Genomic DNA, 19,496 nt, shown 5'->3' with positions numbered 1-19,496 from the left:
TAGATTCTAATGACTCTATAACTCTAGCACTCATTTTTAACTCACTGAGGTTCATATTTTTCCTTATAAGCTAAATACCTGCATTTCAACAAAAACTGGGAACGGAAACCTATCACAGCTCACACGCACCAGCCAGAATCTGAGTCGATGACGTCACACCATGTAGACGCTTAGCCAGTGACCGTACATCTGATGAGCAGTGAGTGGTGCAGAGACTGACCACAGGACACTGAGGGTCACCTGAGGGGTAGGCCCTATTTGTACAGGGACATTTTGTGAGCGCACTTCCTACCCTGTTCCAGAAACCCACACTTATCACTTCTTTTGGTTTCCACGATTGCACTAAAAATGCAAATCCTTCCTGTCAATGTACAGCAAACTCTAAACCAGTGGTTCTCCCTGAAGGTCATGGTTCTCTCACTCATTAGAAACTCTTTTTTGAAACACACAGCCCACTGGCATTCCCCTAGGGCCATCCCCCTGGGGTGGGAATAGGGGTGTGAGCTGATTCAGAATCTCTGGGGCTGTGCAGATGTGTTTTTTTGCTTGTTTGTTTGTTTTTAAATTGTGTGTTTTCCATTTTTTTTAAAGATTTTATTTATTTATTTGAGAGAGAGAGCACACATGAGTGGGGGGAGGGGCAGAGGGAGAGGGAAAAGCAGACTCCCCGCTGAGCAGGCAGGCCAACAAGGGGCTGATCCCAGGACCCTGAGATCATGACCTGAGCCTGAGGCAGATGCTTAACAGACCGAGCCACCCAGGTGCCCTGTGCAGATGTGGTTTGAAAGCTCTCTGAGATTCAAATTACTACATCCCTCCTGCATTAAGCCTCATTAATTCTTCAGGATTGCAATAGGTCATTTATTACATCAGTTACTAAGGGCTGACTAAAGAAATCTCCTTTGAAGGGAAGTATTTTCGGGGGTGAATGGCATAGAAGAATCAGGGAAGGTCACAGCTCTCCTGGAATGTGACTGCTAAAGACGATATTCAAAACACAGTCGTCACCCCCACTTGCCCCCCCTCCAGCTCCCAGAGTTAGGGTGATAGGGTGAGGTTTGTTTTTCTTTTAGGGGGGTGGTAGCTGGAAGGGCCAGGCAGAGGAAATAGCCTCTTAGAGGGAGGGAAGCATCCGGTCTCTTTAGATGCAGGCTTGGATCACAGTAATCCCCAAAAAGATTTAAGCCAGCACAAATGACCTCTGCTGGTGCTTTTCCTGTTTTAGCAGCAGGTATGGTGTGGCATTGATCGGAGTGCCCAGGCAGCGTCCGAAGTCCCCAGGTGTCCCCGGCTTTGATTGCCCTTTAGATGCTGGGCCAAAACAATGGTATCGCACCCACTGGTCCCGAGGTGTATTTGGCTGTGCCTGACCTTGGAACAGGGATCCCTGGAGAGGTGATCTCTTTCCAAAGTCTTAAATGGGAAATGGTAGGGAAGGGGCAAGATCCCCCTTTGCTCTTGCTGTAATCCCTGCCTCCCCTCCCCCCAATCAGCTTCCCAGCCTCCCAGCCTCTCCCTCTCTCTCTCAGCCTGTCTTTCCCACAATGCCTCGATACTAGAATAGGTAGGCTTTTACCCCTTTCTCTTCCTGTCAGGACTTCCCTTACACAAAACCTGACTCTGGTTTTCAAAGTCTTTGTTCTCACTGCTCTGATTTTGGGTATAATTAAATACCCTGGGCTCCAGATAAAAGATCCCAGCTCTTCTTCTGGAGTTTACTTTAACTCTGCCCCTACGATTCAAAACAAGCTAGCCAATTCCTAGAGATTTGTGCCTTTCATAGGCAGACTAAACAATCCAGAGCCCCTACCCCCAACTGCCATCTTTATCTGCCTCCCACTCTCTGGCCTACTATCCAACTGCCCAATCCCCCAAGGGCCAGGTACCAGCCAACTAGGGAGAGCCCTATGCCCTTGACCCCATTGAAATTACTCAGATTGGCTAATCCTCATTGCTGTTTACCCCGCCTTGGCTGTTTCTGCCCATGGAAACTACAAGAAAGTCTCTTGCCCACACTTTCTCTTGTTCCCTCTGCCTCATGACTGACCCTGGCGCATCCTTGTGTGTGGCCCCTCTGGTGTAATAGGTCAGCTCCCTTTGGAATCTGTGAGCATACTAAGCTTTCTTTTCAATGGCAATTGTTTTTTTGATCCTTTGGCCTTGTCATATCTGAATAATAACAAAATTTACATTTAAAAAATACCAAGTCATGAGCCTGGGGTTCTCATCTCCGTAGAGAAAGTACTTCTCTCTAATTCACCTACGCAGAGCAGACACCTGTTGTTGTTGTTTTAAAGATTTATTTATTTATTTATTTATTTGAGAGAGAATGAGAGAGAGGGAGAGAGAGAGAATGAGGAGAGGTGCAGAGGGCAAGGGAGAGAATTTCCGGCACACTCCGTGCTGAGTGAGAAGCCTGATGTGGGGCTCGATCTCATGATTCTGAGATCATGACCTGAGCTGAAACTAAGAGTCGGACGCTCAACCGACTGAGCCACCCAGGCAGCTCAGGGCAGGCACCTGTTTTAATGTGCATGAAGTGTCTCTGAAGATAATATACCGTGTAGGTCATACCCACAGAAAATCGTATGTTTGTAAATTATAAACAAAACTTCTCTGAATCGGGCCACTGCCTTCGAGGCCTTCTCTGATGACACTTGCGTATCACCAGTGCCTCTTGATCTAGTGGTCTCTTTAGAATTCAAGCCAGGTGGTGGTGAAGTGTGCAGGGCGATGGGGCTCCTGCAGAACCGTCAGGCCACAACCACCGTATGTTGTAATGCAGCCTATGTTTCAGACTCATCGTCTTCTGAATGGTCTCAACTAGGAGGAAATCCTGGGGAAATATTTGTACCTCTTTTTGCATATGCCCTTCTCCAAATGTTCTCCCCCTGGTGAGTACCCTGCATCATCTTTGACCTGCCTCAACTTCCTTTGGATATTCTGACTCTGTCCCATAACCTTCTCTACCACCTTTAACCACTTTGCAATTAGTCACATTTAAATTTCTAGGATGAGATCTCAGCATCTTGAAATGCTTTGCAGTCTGTTAGGAATAGGATTTTCAAAAATTGCTGTCAATCTTCCTCTGCAGCAGCTTCCTGGCCTGGCTGTTGGGTGTGTGCTGGGGAATCAGTACTTTGCGGGCTCAGATGGGCCCAACTCTGTTCCTGATGATTTCCCCGCCCCCCTCTGCCCCGCCTTAGTCAGGTCTACCTTCACTCATTCTGATTTGGGGAGTTTTCCCTTAAATTGGGTGCCTCTGGGGTGACTGTGACTTTATGACAGGGAGATCTTATCTCCCAGTTAATACCCAGGTGTGGCTGGATCTTCCCTTCCTTGGTCCCTTTCCCTAACTTCCTGAAGGCCAGGCTTTCTCTGCAGCAGCTTGGAAATTTCCTAGCACACAGGCTCTTTTCTTTTCTTCTGTAATGAAGATGGATCGAGCCCCTCATTTCTGTAGCTGATCACAGATTTCTTTTTTTTTTTTTTTAAAGATTTTATTTATTTATTTGAGACAGAGAGAATGAGAGAGAGAGAGAGAGCACATGAGAGGGGGGAGGGTCAGAGGGAGAAGCAGGCTCCCTGCCTAGCAGGGAGCCCGATGTGGGACTCGATCCCGGGACTCCAGGACCATGATCTGAGCTGAAGGCAGTCGCTTAACCAACTGAGCCACCCAGGCGCCATGATCACAGATTTCTGCTATAACACGGCCATTTCCTCCCCCAACCCTCCACTCTACCTTCTCTTGTGCATTTGGCCCTTTTCTTGGGATTATCCTTCAACAGCTATAAGAGGCTGTCCTTACCTTTCCTTCTGGTATTAAATAGTGGTGGCCACCTACTAAAAATCTGACCATATAATAAATCAAATGATTACTGACTTGAGTGAAGTTTGCTTAAAGGTGACTGGTCTACCTTGTCAGGGAAGCTCCCCAGCAATGGATCCGATCAGTGGATTCATCCTGATCAGTAGGATTCATATCTGTAGTAGGGTCTAGTAGGGTCTAGACACCCTGGGACAGAGCTACTCACCTAAATATATGGTTTCCTTTAAGTATACATTGCCCCTGGCAGGCCTGTGTCAGCACCTGCTACAACTGGCCAGTAAGCGCTAAGATCCTGCAGGTAGATCCTGGAGAGGAGCCCCAAGATTTTGCCACCGGCATCAGAGAGGTCCTGGGAGCACAGGTCCCATTCTGGAAGCCTGCAGGGGCTTAGGCTTCAGACCCAGAGTGAAAATAACAGACACTCATTGCAGACTACACGAATTCTTGGATTGTAGTGTAAATCAAAGTTGCAGAAGGAACCACAAAAACTCGACCACGTTAACATATTTACATTTACATGGGCTTTATTTATATTAAACATGTGATATATTTCGAAGGAAAACAGTGGTACTTACGCAACACATGTGGCAGCAAGAATTATTTTAGACACGGACGGAAGACTGAATGGCTCCAAATTATTGGCATAATTGGTTTCCCAGGGATAAGCTTCAACAGCCAACAAACATGAAGTACCCCAGTAAATAAACAACAACAACAAAAACTAGACCCTGTTCGTTTTTGAAGAATTCCCATGGGAAAATCACAAAGGCCATTAAGCTCTGCAAATAATTCCATTACACACAGATATGTCACTCAGTGGCTAGATAAATATAAATTCACTGTTTTGGAAGGCTTTGGGGAAGGAAGCAGGAACTTAATACAATTATCAAACACACAACTCCTTGTCCAGGCTGAAGTTTTCTTTTAGAGACAAATGGGCTTAAAAAATACCTTGCCAAAAACTTGAATCCCTGAAACCACAGAAAGAGACTAGGCTTTGTACTTCTTTTTGTAATGGGCTTAATTTGGGCCCTTACAGAGATTATCTTTTATTTTTACCAGTAATTGCTTGTCTATATTTTAAGCGATTTGTATTACAATGCTCTTTATTATTAATGTTAGTTCTTAAAAATTCACAGTTCTCTCTTTTCTTTCTTCTTTTCTAAGGCACAATACTGACAATTCTTATGCGAAGCGACGATCCAAACTTTGGAAAAATAAATATCTGTAGTAGAGATTCACTTAGAGTATTCAAGGAATCATGCAATCAGCGTAGGCAACATCTGGCTCATAGTGAAAGGAACATTGTGCATTTAATAATTACAATTTAAAACACTTCAATGCTGTTAACATTTTAACAGTTTTTTTTTATTTTGCCATTTATTTCCTTGCAAAGTATTCAATCATGCAAAACAACTTCATATATGTGATCTCTGGCCTTTTATTTTTGCTCAGTTAAACCTTTAAAGGGATTTTGTGTGTGTGTCTTAAATGTCAGTGTTGAACCTTCATTGAGAGAAAATCAAAGCACAGATTGTCATCACATTATTCAATATGATGTTTTTGATCTTTTGAAGGGAGTTCTTCTCTCCATCATCTAAAAGCCTTAACATTTGATAAAGAAGGGACACTGCCCAAGTACTGGGCTCACTTACTAGCTTTCAGATGAATGAGAATGCTAATTACGTAGTGTAAATGGCAATGGTTTCCAAACTAAAAGGGAAGCATTGCTGGAAGAATGATAAAGAAATCTCAGAGGAAGAAAAAACCCTAGTCTGTGCCAGAGAGGAACCAAGGAAGGAAGAAAGGGAGGGAGGGAGGAAGGAAGGAAGGAAAGTAGAAGAAGACGTCATTGCTACAGCAGGGTTTTGGTTTTGGTTTTTTTTTTTGCTCTTAAGCAAAACACAATACTAAAAAAAAAAAAAACAACATACAAACAGATATCAGGAAAAGGTAACAAATGTACTTGAAAGATAAGGAAGACAGCAAAACTCTTTAAAAGTCTGCCAATTCAATACTCTGATTTGTTTTCCTGATAAAATTAAATTCGAGAGAGGCTCACCTTAGTATAGTTTGTTTTATCAACTTCAGTTCTCTCTTGAGCTTTCTTTTATCTATAAAGTTTCTGTATAATCTTTCCAGGGAAAACTGTAGGAAAATACCATGCACTTCTATTTTAGAATCTCTTATTAAAAGCAAAATAACTACCAAAATCTCAGTCTTTCATTTTTAACGTCAAAGGATATGGCAACAAGGAGAAATAGACAGTGAGGGAAACTTTGAACCTATTGATAGTATTTTCTGAAAATTTTTATGTCATTACCAGGCAACACTGGAATCAGTTCTAAGAAAAATCTTAAGGAAACATAGTAACCTTTGAACATTATAATGTCAAAGAAAATCCCACGACAGTATGTTTACACAAATGACCATTCTGTTGACCTTCTTGAAAATCTCCACACTTAAGCCCTATTGATCATTTGCCCTATGGTTAGTAAAGACACCTCTCTTCTTCCTTTTGTTATTGCTCTCCTGTCCAGAAGAAACGAAAGAGTTTCAAAGAATCATAGCTCCCTTGTTTTCAAATGAATACAATTATGTAAATTTCAAATTTGTAAAACACTTGCATCTTTAAAAATTCTTTTTTCTTTTTCTTTTAAAGGGCTAAATTGGTTTCTAAGTCAAAACTAAGTAGATATTTTCAAAATAGTAGCAGAAATCAAATTTCCAACTTTAAAAATCTAAATGTCATTACATTTTGCTGTTATTGCTACTTTATCGTTTCTCAATCTAGGACTATTTTAACCGTTAGCACCGATTTATACGAGGAGAGCCTCCGTGATTTTCACGCAGGTCCATTTACATTTTCAAAGTTGACCGTGGAGTTGGTACCCTGGAAAAGACTTAGACGTATGATGACTTGATAAAGAAGTTGTTTGCTGCTATTTATAGAACTAAATCCCTTCATCCTGAGCTTAGAGTTGGTCCTTCATATCACAAATGCTATGCGGTAGCATGGCAGAGGAATTCTAGTTGACCTTCACTCATACTGTTCAAACACTGTGGATGCTTGTGGGAGGGTGCACTTCAGGAGCTGTTGGGGATGTGAATGGAAGGGAACAAGAATTTATGTGCTATATCCCATTCTTGGAATAAAGTGGGCCTGTCTTCCATTAAGAGGAAAAGAATATGCCAGGCTACCCACATCCCTGTAATATACCCTCTCTGTGTAGATTTGTGAAGGCAATTCCATTTAAATTATTGATTTGAAATAATTTGCCTTAGATCTGTGATCACAATGATCCATAACGTGGGGTTCTTTTAGATGAAAAAGAGTAGACTCCACTATCGGTGCTCTGGAGAGAGTTTTAAGTTGTGGTTCACAGACATGCCTGGCTTGTTCTTGGTCCAGGGCAGAACCCAGTGCAAACGTTAATCACTCTTGTCTAAAGGAAGAGCCACATTTGATTATAACCTGCCCAAGACCAGGCAGGACATCTTGGTTTCTATGTAATCTCTCAAAGTGGCTAGTCCTAGGTGAGCATTTAGTAAATGTTAACAGAGGGAATGAATTGGAAGAAATAAAACCATCATTAAAATGTAATTACGTATTGTAATATTTCATAGTTCATATGCTGGCGGGCTGCTAAGGCTCCACATATATTTTTGTGCTTTGAGTTTACTCTGCAATACGATTTCAATTATATAGTTTTAATTAGCGTCAGAAGCTACTGGGTATCTAAGGAGTTATTATAGCTTACATCCCATTGTCTATGGGAAGTTATTTTATGTAATTGTTCTGATAATACCAGCATAAATGTCTAAAAACAAAATATTAGGGAAAAGCATCTGTTTTATTGAACAATAAAGCATTTTTCCCTGATTCTTTTTTCCACTAGAGAGTTTTTTTTATGATTAATGTATGTAAAATTACACATTAAATAAATAGATAAAGAGAATGAGGCCGAAATTCAAGCACTTTATACTTAAGAAACCTGTATCTGCCTATTTCCTACAGACTCTGTTTTCAAGGGGAGGAAGGAAAGGGAGAGAAAGAGAGAAGGAATGGGCAGAGAGGAAGAAACTTTTCTTTGTTAGGAAAGGATAGACATGTTCTGTATTTTATAAGCCCTCCAATTCATATATGCCAGTCTCATTAGAAAAACTAATTGTAGAGTTAAATTTGATATAAAATCAGTGTGGCCCAAAGGCTCCAAACAGACTTGTTGTAATGATGCTTCACTGATTACTATATTCAGTGACAGAGATGATCAAGATTGCACGAGAGTCAGGCTCTGAAGCATCCAAACTACTAAAGGAACATGAAGTCAATCGCGAGTACTTGCTCTAACAGCCTAAGTGAATTGAACCCAGTGCTAAGTCATGAAAAGTCCACACACTATTTGAAGCAACTTAACTCATGCTCATTCCTAGACAAGTTATGAGGTAGCTGAAAAAGTAGCAAAGCATCTGCCAGAAGGCAAAGCAAAAGAAAAGGGGATAATTATGAAAGCATCAATATTTGACAAATGAACTCCTGGGCTATACAGTACTTTATATAAGTCCTTTGGGGGACCTTTGAGTTATAGGTGATATCTGTAAATTCCCCAAAAAGGAGACTCCAGTCTACCATATTCTTTGAAAGACTTTGAATGTGAAGTGCAGAGCTGCCCAAAAGAAGAGAGGCGAGCATTAGACACTTTTCACCTCTCTCTCAGCACCAGTGTAGATTCCTTTTTTTCAGTAAAGAGATGGCTGGTGCCCACGGACACCAGATAAGATCCATTCCACTAGGATGTCCAGTGTGGCCAGGCTAGGAACGCAAGTAAAAAGAACGTACAGTTCTTTTTCTCCTGACCCTAATTTTTGCTTGGAATACATTCACTAGCTTTTGGAAGATTGGTCATTAGACTACTGACATTTTCCTTCGCTTTCCAACCAAAATTTCTGCCATTTGGTGAGAGTATATTTTTTTCAGAAAGGCGACGGGAGCCTTGCCAAGCAAGCTCACTAAGTTTCTTGATTTTTAACACTGTAAGTAGCGTTACACATTATTTTTTCAGATACTGAGAGGGACCTCACTGCATCAGCTCACTGAACTGGAGATGTCAAAGAATGCTGCTTTCCTCCTGGATCAAAGAAGATGGCAACCTCCAAGGCCATCTCTGGAATGACAGTTGCAGAGGTTCCCATTTTTAGAACCAGAGGCTGATTAGAAGGCTAATAAAATGCCCTATGGCCAATTTAAGTTCTGGACATTGGTTGTGTGGTTATGCTACTCTGAGGGTTAACGTCATGTATCATCTGTCAGAATGTTCTTTAATTCCATAAAGTACGTAGAAGAGGCACTTTGGTTAAACACATGATATTAATAAATACCACTTTCTCCCTCCACCACCTGTAATGATATTTCTCATTATCATTGATGGGTTCAATACTGCAAATATCTAGGCTCAGTTCTTAGAGAACATTGTCTTATAAATGTGAATCTATCTCTTATAGCATTTCTTCATCATCAAAACGCCACCAACGCTCTCATTTCCCACAAATGTTGAGCACCAATAAGGTACACTATCATGCAAGAACTCGACTATTTCTCACTATGTAACAGGAAAGTCTTTCTTTGACAATTTCTTCCAGACTTAACATATTCTTTGGTTTAATTTAAAGTTAAATAAGCAAATAAAATAAGGAGGCTCTGACGAGGATGAGAAACAATTCAAATCCAAGCTAGTGAGTTCCTTCCCTCTATCTTTCCTTCCACTCCCTCCCACGTAGTAGTAGAAAAGGTGAATGATGGGTTGAGCCACCCCTGGTCATAATTCCATGCTGTCTTCACCTATTCGAAAACCTGTCATAATAAACAATGTGTTTATCATTCTTGCAGACTGCCCATTAAAACCTTTCTAGTAATAAACTGTTACACAATGAGTAAACCATGTGATAATTGCACCTTCAAGATTCATACTCATATAGCAATAATAGACTCCTCTTAAACTTCTGAGAGAGTCTGCAGCACCTTTGAATAGATTTGTCTCCATTGTGTAGAGAAAAATGCCTAAAATGAGAAGCCCACTGATGGCTGTGTGTACACGTGAATACATTGTTGCTGCCTCCTGGGCCAGAGGAAAGGCCTGGTCTGTGGTCTGCATGTGTTCTCTGATGCATGAAAAGAGTAGACAGAATTCAAATCCAAGTTCATGAGTACAGTCAGGCCCTCTGAGCAGCTCCGGAACAGAAGTCCCCAATTCTCGGCCATTGACAGAAGCATTTGGGTTCCTACCGTCTTTCCGAGGCACTTGAGGCAAAGGCTGAATCCCACCTGCGCCCCTCAAACCTCTGAGCTGTCGCCGTGGTGGCTCTGCGGGGGCGTCACGGGCTTGCTGCTGCCTGAGCCCTTCAGAGCGCCCTTCCTCCTGGCGCCCTTCTTGTTCCTGCACATCATCACTGCGATGGCAGCGAGGCAGACGGCGAGTAAGCCCACCGCGGTGCCTCCGACCACGGTGACCGGGCTGACGTCGTCGGAGCTGGGCCGGTTGAGCTCGCGGGGGAGGACGCCTTCGGGAGGAACTCGCCCCTGGGGGCTCTGCTGCCTGTTGGGGCGCCGCAGGGCAATGTGCTGGATGTTTGTTCCCCGGTTGTTGTTAGCACCTATTTCCCACGCCAGCGGGGGTGGGCTCCTGATCTCCCTCTTCTTCCGGCCCTGGCTCATCGCCGGGGGCTTCCCCGGACTCACTAAGGAGTGGTGCTGGTACTCGGTGCTTCTTTTACCAATGCCTCGATTGGCGTTGTCTTTTGATCTTACCGTGTAGATCGTGTGTATGTACCATTCCCGGCCCAGGGCGACCTAGGAAACGCAACTCTGTTAGAAAATTAAATACCACATCGACCTAATTCACGATTCCTGCAAGAGAAATTAGTGGCAGAGACAATAACTGATAATTTACTTTAGTCTGCAGAATCGATACACTTCATATTTTTGCGTGGGTACTACGTGCAAGGCTTTGTGCAAAGCACTCCAAAATATTTTGTGCAGCTCTTGAGGGAGTGTGTGCCGGTAAATATTTGGTAATCTGTGACTTGCCACAGAATGTCAGAGCTGTCACACGGTTTTAAATTATTCATCTAAAAAAGGTAAAGAAGGATGCACAGCGGTTACGTAACTTGCCAATGTCACTCAACTAGCTTGTGGCCCAGGCAAGACTAGAACTCAGATCTTCTGACCCTCAGGATTCTCTTTCAGTACGTCTAGCTGCATAGTTACATATAAGACCATAGAAGGGGTCCGTTTTTCTGCTTTTTCTAGGGCCTCTGAAAAGAAGGGAATTTCTGATGGCTCTCTGAAGCCTTTAGGATTTAGAAGGGTCTAATGCTTTGAGAATTAACAGCGAAAATAATTTTAAAAAATTATTCAGAGTAACAAATATGCTTCCTTAAGATTCCTTCTTTAGGATGAATAGAGGTATCGTGTCTGTAGCCCATCCTGTGTGGACAATTTTCAGGAAATTTCCTAAAAGGTGTACTTGCTCCCCCAAGGATTCACAGTGGGAACACATCTCTGAATCTTGTCTCATTTGTCTGCTCAGGGTTATGGTCGCCTGTGTCTCCTTCTACCGTCTGTCATTCGGTTAGGATATTCTGTCTTGATTTATAAAGTCTTTGAGAGTGGAGATTTATGAGCTGTGCCTGCTTCTTTTTCTGAATCCAGCAGTTCATACAAGATCACTCTAATAAAGATGGTCATGAAAAGTCAATAGGAAGGAAGTTTGAATAAGAAAAGCAGGGTTTCGAAACATCAGACTTAGATTTATATTTTGGGCTGAATAAGGATCTTCATTACCCGTAGACTTAAAATAATATGAATGCACTAATAAAAATAGTAATAGCTAGGTTTTACAGAATGCTCACCACGTGCTCACTATGGTTCTGTGTTGTTTACCTACATTACCTTATTCAGTGTTACTATTATTTACGCAATATTACAATCACTGCCCTTTAATAGAAGACACTGGATCATCCCACTATTAAGTAATTTGCATATGCTTACAGAGCTAGTGTAAGTAGCTTATTACTGGCCCACCTGAAAGAGTGGTGTTGAGTCGACTTTAAAGCCATCGGATCCAGGCTGATTCACTAAGAGAATAGCTTCAGGGTCATCTGCTGCTAGCTTGGCATTAAATAGGACATTTCCAAAACTGGTGGCTTGTGTCTCTGGCTGAGCTTTGTCCTTTAAGCAATAAAAGAAAATGAGGAGTCCTGTAGATAATGCCAATTTTTGCAAGTACAGAATGGTTTCTTTAGGTTTGTGCAAGTACAGATTACCATAAAATGTCACCATTTCGTTTCATTTGAAAAGATGCTATTGTTTTTAAATACCAGACAAAAACATTGAACTTTGATCATCTGTCTAATTCACTGTTTGGGTCAAAGCACTTACCACAATTTTAAATCTGTATAAGAGTGAAGGAGAGTCAGCTAAGCAGCCGTATTCTGCATTTGTGGGACTGTATTTGGGAACATAGCCGTCAGCTCCAGTGCACAGGAAAACCTTCTCAATGCTGCAGTAAAAGGAGTCACCCAGATTCTGGACAGGATCTACCATGACACGCCCATAAATGATGTCACCTGAAACAGAGATGTGGAAGGGTCATTTCTGTTACACGGTAAGGCGCGTCCACGTGACACGGCATACCATGGTGACAATGATGCCCCTAGGGAGTATTTCCTTCTTTTCCTAATCTGCCATCAAATGTTGGAAGACCTTCAGGATGTCACCCACTCCCAGGCCTCAGGTGAGACCACTTTTGGGGACTGGACCACAAATGACTGCAGATTTATTGACCCTCACATGCTCAGTCAAGGCTTGGCCTATAATTTAATATTCATAATTCCACTGTGGTTTAAAGTCCGCTTCATATAAATAAGTTACTTGGCAGGGTGCAGACTAATAAAGTATATAAAAAAGAAAATATTGATAAAAAGCTGACTTGGCTTTATTTGATTTTGAAGGAGAGTTTGCGGAAATCCCCTGGTAGTCAATCATCTATTTCACAACTATTACTGAACTCCCACCATGCATGTTAGGCATTTTACTAGGTGCCAGGAACACGCCACTGAGCAGGACAGATATAACTCTCACCCAGGAGGCATTTACAGCCTCAAGTAGCTGCAGAATTTGAGTCTATGCGCCTTGAAAGAAGATTCAAGGAAAAAACCTAGATTTGTTCCCAAAGTCACTTAGGTAAGTGAAATAGAGATTAATTTCCCCAGACGAAAAACCATCCAGTAACATATATCCAATTTCAGTGGCCCTATGCCATCCCTGCCAAAGTGGCAAAGACCCAGTAATATTCTCAAAAGCATACCAGACGTGATAATTTCCCCTCTCCAACATGATCCCAATAAAGCAAAGCAGAGCAGATGCCGTGGCAAACAGAGCAGATGTCTCATTTGTGAAACGAATACCTTCTGCAAAGGCAACATCACTTTCTTGCCCAAATCCCATCGATCCGTCAGACAACCAGAGACTCTTCTTGGAGAGGAGGTACATTTGGGTGTTCAAGCTGAACTCAGCTGCCACCGGATCGCTGACCTAAAACCAAGTGTAAAAGCCCTTTTATGGTTTTTCGATTGCTCTCGTGGTGCACAAATACATTATTCACGGACACACTCGTGTGCTGTCCACGGACGTGTAGATTCCTGAAGACTACACTGCAATTTTGACATCCAACCAAACTAATGTAGGGAATTGTAACACTGGCCTTATCCTTCGCGATAAGGCAAAACTGGCGAGGTGAAATGTTTTGATTGGGACTAAATAGCATTACTTGAGCTCTTTTCTTTTGGTTTCACAGGGTGTTTTATGGGACTTATATATATCACGCTCAGTGCAAAGCCAACACTTAGTCTTCGTCCTTGGACAAAAAGTGCCATCATGTTTCTTTTACTATATAATGGCAATTAGGTACTTTGAGATGGCAAGAACTACAGGATATCTATTTTCCTTGAAGATCAAGAACGAGACAAAGACGTGCAGAAGAACTCTAGGGAAAAATCCTCAAATCTCCAAGGCAGCACACTCCAGGAGGAGACACGATCACGTAAGAAAAAAAACAACCCTTGTGTACTCTTAAACTCTGGATTTTATATCCTGAACCAACGATAGATAAAGGGCAGTTCTTTCCTCCTTCCTTCTTCTCTTGCTTCCCTCCTGTCTGACTTCCTTTTTTCTCAGCATGCGAGAATTTAAGTCATGGTGTGAATTTTTTTCTTTCTTTTTCCTTCCTTCCTTTCTTTCTTTTTTTTTTTTTTTTTTCTGATACAAGTAAGCCACGACCTTAATAAAGTGGAATTGGAGAGGTCCGGGGAAAATAACTGCAAGAGATGCACCTGTTGGAACCGTATGTCGAGGTCAAAGGTGACAGGCTCCCGGGGGTTGCAGGTGACTGGCAGGCGGTACTCTTGATGCGATGGAGTGGTGCAAGGCAGGAGTTTCACTGTGTAAGTCCCCGAATAGTCACGTACCTTTAAGGAGAAGGGAGGACATTTATGTTTTTCATTTAAGAATCTGAGGTGTTGTCCCAGGCCACGGAAAAGGAAAATTAAGAGCCCGAGTCGCTTACTGCAAAGTCAGACACAAAGCTCCATTGCTGCACCGGCTGGTTATAGGTCGGCTCACTCCTTATGAGGCGCAGGGAGAAGGTCAGGCCTGGGTGATCAGCTGACACGATCATTGAGCTCGTGAAGGATGCTAGAAAAGTGACGATAAGAATAATAGGAGAGTGGTTTTAAGAGTGCATGACAGCTTAGAGTTTTCAAAGCACCTGACTGTACATTGCTTGCTTTTATTCTTAATACTAAGCCTTCAAAGCCCCAGTGTTGGTATAATTAGCCTCATTCCCCGCCCCCACACACCCCTCCCAGAGAATGTGCGCTGAGACTGATTATAGTGACTCTCCCAAGATCACACAGCTAGGATGTTTGCCTTCTGATTCCTAATTCAGTGCTTTTTCCACTCTATGATTCTGTGAAAAGATAATTGTGTAGAAATGCTCAAATAGTTCAGGGCCACTTTCCAGGGAAGGCACAGCAGTGTAATAAAAGCTGATGTGAATGCATTTATTGTGCGCCGAAGCTATGAGCTGAGCTTTAGTCTCTTAGCATCCACAGAGCTGGGCAAAACCAATTTATAAATGGAATCTAATTTTAATTAGATTGCCTGCAATTGCGTCTAAACAAAGATTCAGTTTATTAGAAAGGTAGACATGTGCAAAGGACCTTTAAAGACCAAGAAATCTTTATTTTCCAGAACTGTCAAGTACTATAAAGCAAAATGATTCTTTTTGGGTCGGCAGTTCTTGTAGCTCAGCCTCATAAAAATACAATGAACTCTCTTTCTCTTCTGAATTTTGGCCCTATTCTCTCCTTGTTTGGAGCGCAAACTCAGAAAAAGGAAGGCAGGAGAAGACCTCAAGTGAACTATGTTCCCCGCCCAATCTGACAATAGTTGGCAAATGGGCAAAATAATGCAAAACCAATTTAGTGATATGGAGAGTCAAATAAAAAACTATTTCTGATGAAATATCCTTTATATTTAAAAAAAGCCTGGACACTGGACTTGAGTGACTGCTTCCTTATTGGTATTCAAAGCACAGCGCCTCATAGTAAAATGACACAGCCAATCTTTATTAAAGATAATTAGTTAACACGTCTGAAATATAAGTATCAGTACCACTTCTGGCTCTATTATAAAGGTTTCTTACAGTATCCAGAAAAGAGTTGCGAACAGAGAAGTGCTTGCTGAACAAACGACTTAAAATTCAACTTTTTATGCAACAAAAATGGAGGTAGAGAAAGGGATTGTGGTTGCTATGCTCTTTATCTAAAGAAAACACCACTTAAAATGAACTCAGTAGAGTTTTTGTTTAAATTTATTTTCATCATTTTGTATTTTCTCAAGTCTGCATCCGTAACGATTTTGTAGCTTCTGAGATGTAGCTGAACGATTATCAAGCCCTCCTGCGGATAAGTCACGTGGACAATTCACTTGAAGTTAAGGGTTTCGAAGCTCCTCGGGCAGCGTGGGGTATGGGAAATCTGTGTCCTGTGGTGCAGGGAGTGGCTCCTGGTGGATAACAGGGCTTACCGGGATGGGACAGCACGAACAAACCGTGGAACTGAGCCTCTGTCTTGAAGTTCACCACCAAGCGCCCCTCTTCACCGATGCGCATGCTTGTTGGGTAGAGAGAACCTACGTGGGATAGTGCACAAGAGTGGAAATATTGGTAACCACGGACTCCTTACGTGCAGGATTTCTTCCAAATTTGAATTCGGATACTCTCATCTTTAAGCATTCTAGCCAAAAGCTGTTATCAGAAGAATTCTGAGTGATAAGAGAAGCAGAAGTGTTTTGTTTGTTTGTTTTGCTCTGTTTTCTAACAAGAAAAGATGTCAAGAAGGGAGGCAAAATAGAATCAGGTAACACGAGTGAAGTCAGTATGAAAGAGAAATAGACAGATTGAGTACAATAGGCCAAGATTTCTTTTTCCCCTAAAAGCATTAGTCTACATAAATGAAGCTGTAAATTGGGAGAGACACAGTAAAATTGTCAAGTTTTAAAGATTTGAACATGGAAGTGGGTTTGTGTTCTCCAGAATGATTCCAAATTTTATAGACTTAATACAAACTCTGGAGCTTTTCCAAAACTTTTAGCAGTTTGACCAAAGTTGGTTCCAGAGATAAGAAGGAACCATGAGATCCTTACGTAGAACTTGAGAACCACAACTGGATTCACATTAAAATTTCCTTAAATATACATTTTCTAAGGCAAGATATGTAACTAAAACATTGAAATATAAAATAATCTGGGATAATCACTCAGGGTGATCATATTGCCTTTCACATAGCTTTAAGGCGATCTTAATCTGTGTAAGATAGCAAATTTGGTGCACTGTCAATAGTACTTTCCCTCTCTGGCTCATAAAAAGGAATGCAGGCACGATGCTCAGATAGGCATGGAACCCAAACAGTAGCATGTGCCTGAAAAGAAACAGTATTCATTGTATGGATAGGTAAATTAGCTTTATGCCTGTGGACTTTGAATTATTATTCTGATTGGAGATTGAAACAAAGTTTGGCACATGCTTATGGGCACAGCAGTTAGCTGTACTTACCACCACTGTTCCAAGACATTCTGCTAAAATATCGCAGAATAATAGAATTTTAAAATAAAAAGAATTTTAGAAGTCTGTTCTACCTTTGAGAAGAAACTGAGTGCCACAAAGGTTAAGTAGTATGTTCAAGATCACACAGCTAGTTAGTGGTGGAAGCCAGAACTAGAATCCAGGATCTATTTCATTTTCAGAAACAAAAAAACCCATAATTTTTTCTCTTGGGTTCATTTCTTATTTTCAATTGGAACTGCCTCTGTAGGTTTTCTAGAATCTAGGAAACGCATGGACTGTGTTGCATAACGCATACATGATGAATCGCCTAAAATGGACTGTAAGGGTTAAATACCCATGAAATGTATACAGTATATTTAACAGTCACATGTTATCACAGTTTGAGGCACTGATATGGTTTTGTTAGTTCTTCCATGACAAAACGAAATAGTTTTAAAATACTGATTATAAAAATAAAATCTATTGAAAGTCGCTTCTATTATTTTTAGCTACAGTAAAAAAAAAATCCCAAGTAATTCAGATAGAAGAGGAGACTCATCCGAATTATTAACCCACCTTGGAGTTCGGCTTCTGGTGGGCTGCTGATTCCATCATTCCACAAGATGGCAGTGTCATACACAAAAGTCAGGCGGAGCTCCGACTTCAAGTCAAAATGTTGCCAGCCTCCTACCCCAACCGGGGAATGGAACACGTAGGAAACATACAGAGGCACTCGAAGGGTCACATAGGACTGCACTAGATTTAAGACCTAAAACAATAAAATCATCTGTCAACATGATTCAGTGTTAACTAGAGGAGCCTAACTTTGTACAAGCCACTTTCTCCTTTCACTCAGCTAGAGATTTTGAGTGGCCGTTAAGGAAAGGAAGTGACAGCATTTGTATTATTGCCCCCTCACTTAATTTTGGAGAATTAACTAGTCGTTACCATTACCTTCCTTTGCAACAAAGGATACGCGGCAGCAATCGTGAAAGGAAACGGCATTGTTTTGAGCATATTATACCTACACAGTCCTTTTTGTTTCATAACAGCTTTATTAAGATATAATTCACATACCATATAATTCAGTTAATTAAAGTGGACAAACCAACAGTATTTAATGTATTCAGGGAGAGGTGTAACTTTGACCACAATCAATTTTAGGACACTTTCATCACCTCCAAAGGACATTCCAAACCCATTAGAAGTCATGCCTTCATTCCTTCCTCCTCCCTTCCCCTGGTAGCCACTAGCCTATATTCTGTCTCCATGTATTTGCCAGTTCTGGACATTCCATATATATGGAGTCATACAGTATGCGGTCTTTTGTGACAGGCTTCTTTCACTTATGTTTTCAAGGTGCTTCCGTGTTGCTGCACATTTCAATACTTTTATTTCTGAATAACATCCCATGGCATGCATATGCAACACATATTTATCTGTTCGTCAGCTGATGGACATTTGGGTTACTTTCTGTCCCGAGCTATTATGAATAACACTGCTATAAGGTACTTTTAAATTATTACATAAAGGAATATAGAAGAAAGAAAGAAAGATCTAGAAGCAAACATGTTGAGTAATGACATGTAATACTTAATATGTCGCAAAATTAATTTTTAGTTGAAATGAAGTGACTTGCTTTGAATTTTATACTTTTCTTCCTCAGGTATTTTGTAGGAGAGTTAGGAATAGTGGAGGATAAACTAATATTCATTTATTGAGCCCCTATGTTCACAATAAAAGCTATTTAATATTTTTACTCTCCCCCATAATTATATTTATATGTATGTGTGGATGGTTGTATGTGTGGATGGATGGATGGATGGATGGATGGGTAGATGGATGGATGGATGGGTAGATGGATGGATGGACAGATGATGCAAAGAAAAGGAAAAAGAGGAAAATTAAGGTTCAAAGAAATAAAGCAAATTTCTCCCAGAATTCTTTAAGCTTTCTGAATGGCCCTGCCAATATTAGAACCCAGCCTTTGGCCTGTGCTTTTCTACTCTATCACACCTCATCACATTCCAAACAAAGCTGAGGGCAGTCCTAGGATCACCTAACCAACGTTATCATACTTAATTCTCAAAATAGCTCTGCAGAAGAGCTGGGCAAATATAACTATCTTCTACACAAGAGGAGATGAACTTAGGTCAGATCATACTCATTAGAAGTTCCAGCTGGGCTTTCTAATACCATTCTAATTCTCTTTCCACACTGAGCTGGCAACAGGGATCATACACATGTGTTAGTGAATAATATAAAGAATGATAACAATAATGTATCACTTTGTCATAGAGTAAAAAAATAAACTCCTTAAATCACAAAAAAATGATGACCTGAATCACCAACTAAAATATATAAAAAGAAAACCATCATCCAAGCAAATTATTTAATTCCTAGCTGTGTAGTAACTAGCACTCCTCATCATCTGCTAACACAGCCAGCAGAAGAGGGGCCTTGGAACCAAAGTTCTTCGAGATAATATTTGTTAAGGGTCAATA

The 19,496-nt window shown here is 41.2% G+C and overlaps 1 protein-coding gene across 1 annotated transcript; it reads right to left on the bottom strand.

Annotated features, from left to right (window-relative positions):
• Window positions 1-4,335: 4,335 nt before the first annotated feature.
• LOC115940623 (FRAS1-related extracellular matrix protein 2-like) lies at window positions 4,336-17,997 on the bottom strand. Its single transcript, XM_081815499.1, has 9 exons — window positions 17,947-17,997; window positions 17,569-17,761; window positions 15,975-16,079; window positions 14,452-14,579; window positions 14,219-14,353; window positions 13,295-13,421; window positions 12,267-12,454; window positions 11,910-12,056; window positions 4,336-10,676 (listed from the first exon to the last, which is right to left on the bottom strand). The coding sequence occupies exons 1-9, from the start codon at window positions 17,995-17,997 to the stop codon at window positions 10,161-10,163; spliced, it is 1,590 nt and encodes a 529-aa protein (XP_081671625.1). The 3' UTR covers window positions 4,336-10,160.
• Window positions 17,998-19,496: the final 1,499 nt, after the last annotated feature.

This window comes from Leptonychotes weddellii, chromosome 3 (genome assembly GCF_054177405.1).
Source record: "Leptonychotes weddellii isolate Sample4059 chromosome 3, ASM5417740v2, whole genome shotgun sequence".
Classification (NCBI taxonomy): domain Eukaryota; kingdom Metazoa; phylum Chordata; class Mammalia; order Carnivora; family Phocidae; genus Leptonychotes; species Leptonychotes weddellii.
This window is presented reverse-complemented; position numbering and strand designations above follow the sequence as displayed.

What these genes read in the sequence shown, in the direction of transcription:
- LOC115940623 (XM_081815499.1), bottom strand. Translation starts at nt 17,997, where the DNA reads ATGCCGTTTCCTTTCACGATTGCTGCCGCGTATCCTTTGTTGCAAAGG. An exon ending in ATCCTTTGTTGCAAAGGAAG is followed by an intron (nt 17,762 to 17,946) that starts GTAATGGTAACG and finishes TTATTGTTTTAG; the next exon opens with GTCTTAAATCTAGTGCAGTC. An exon ending in TGATGTTGCCTTTGCAGAAG is followed by an intron (nt 12,455 to 13,294) that starts GTATTCGTTTCA and finishes TCTCTGTTTCAG; the next exon opens with GTGACATCATTTATGGGCGT.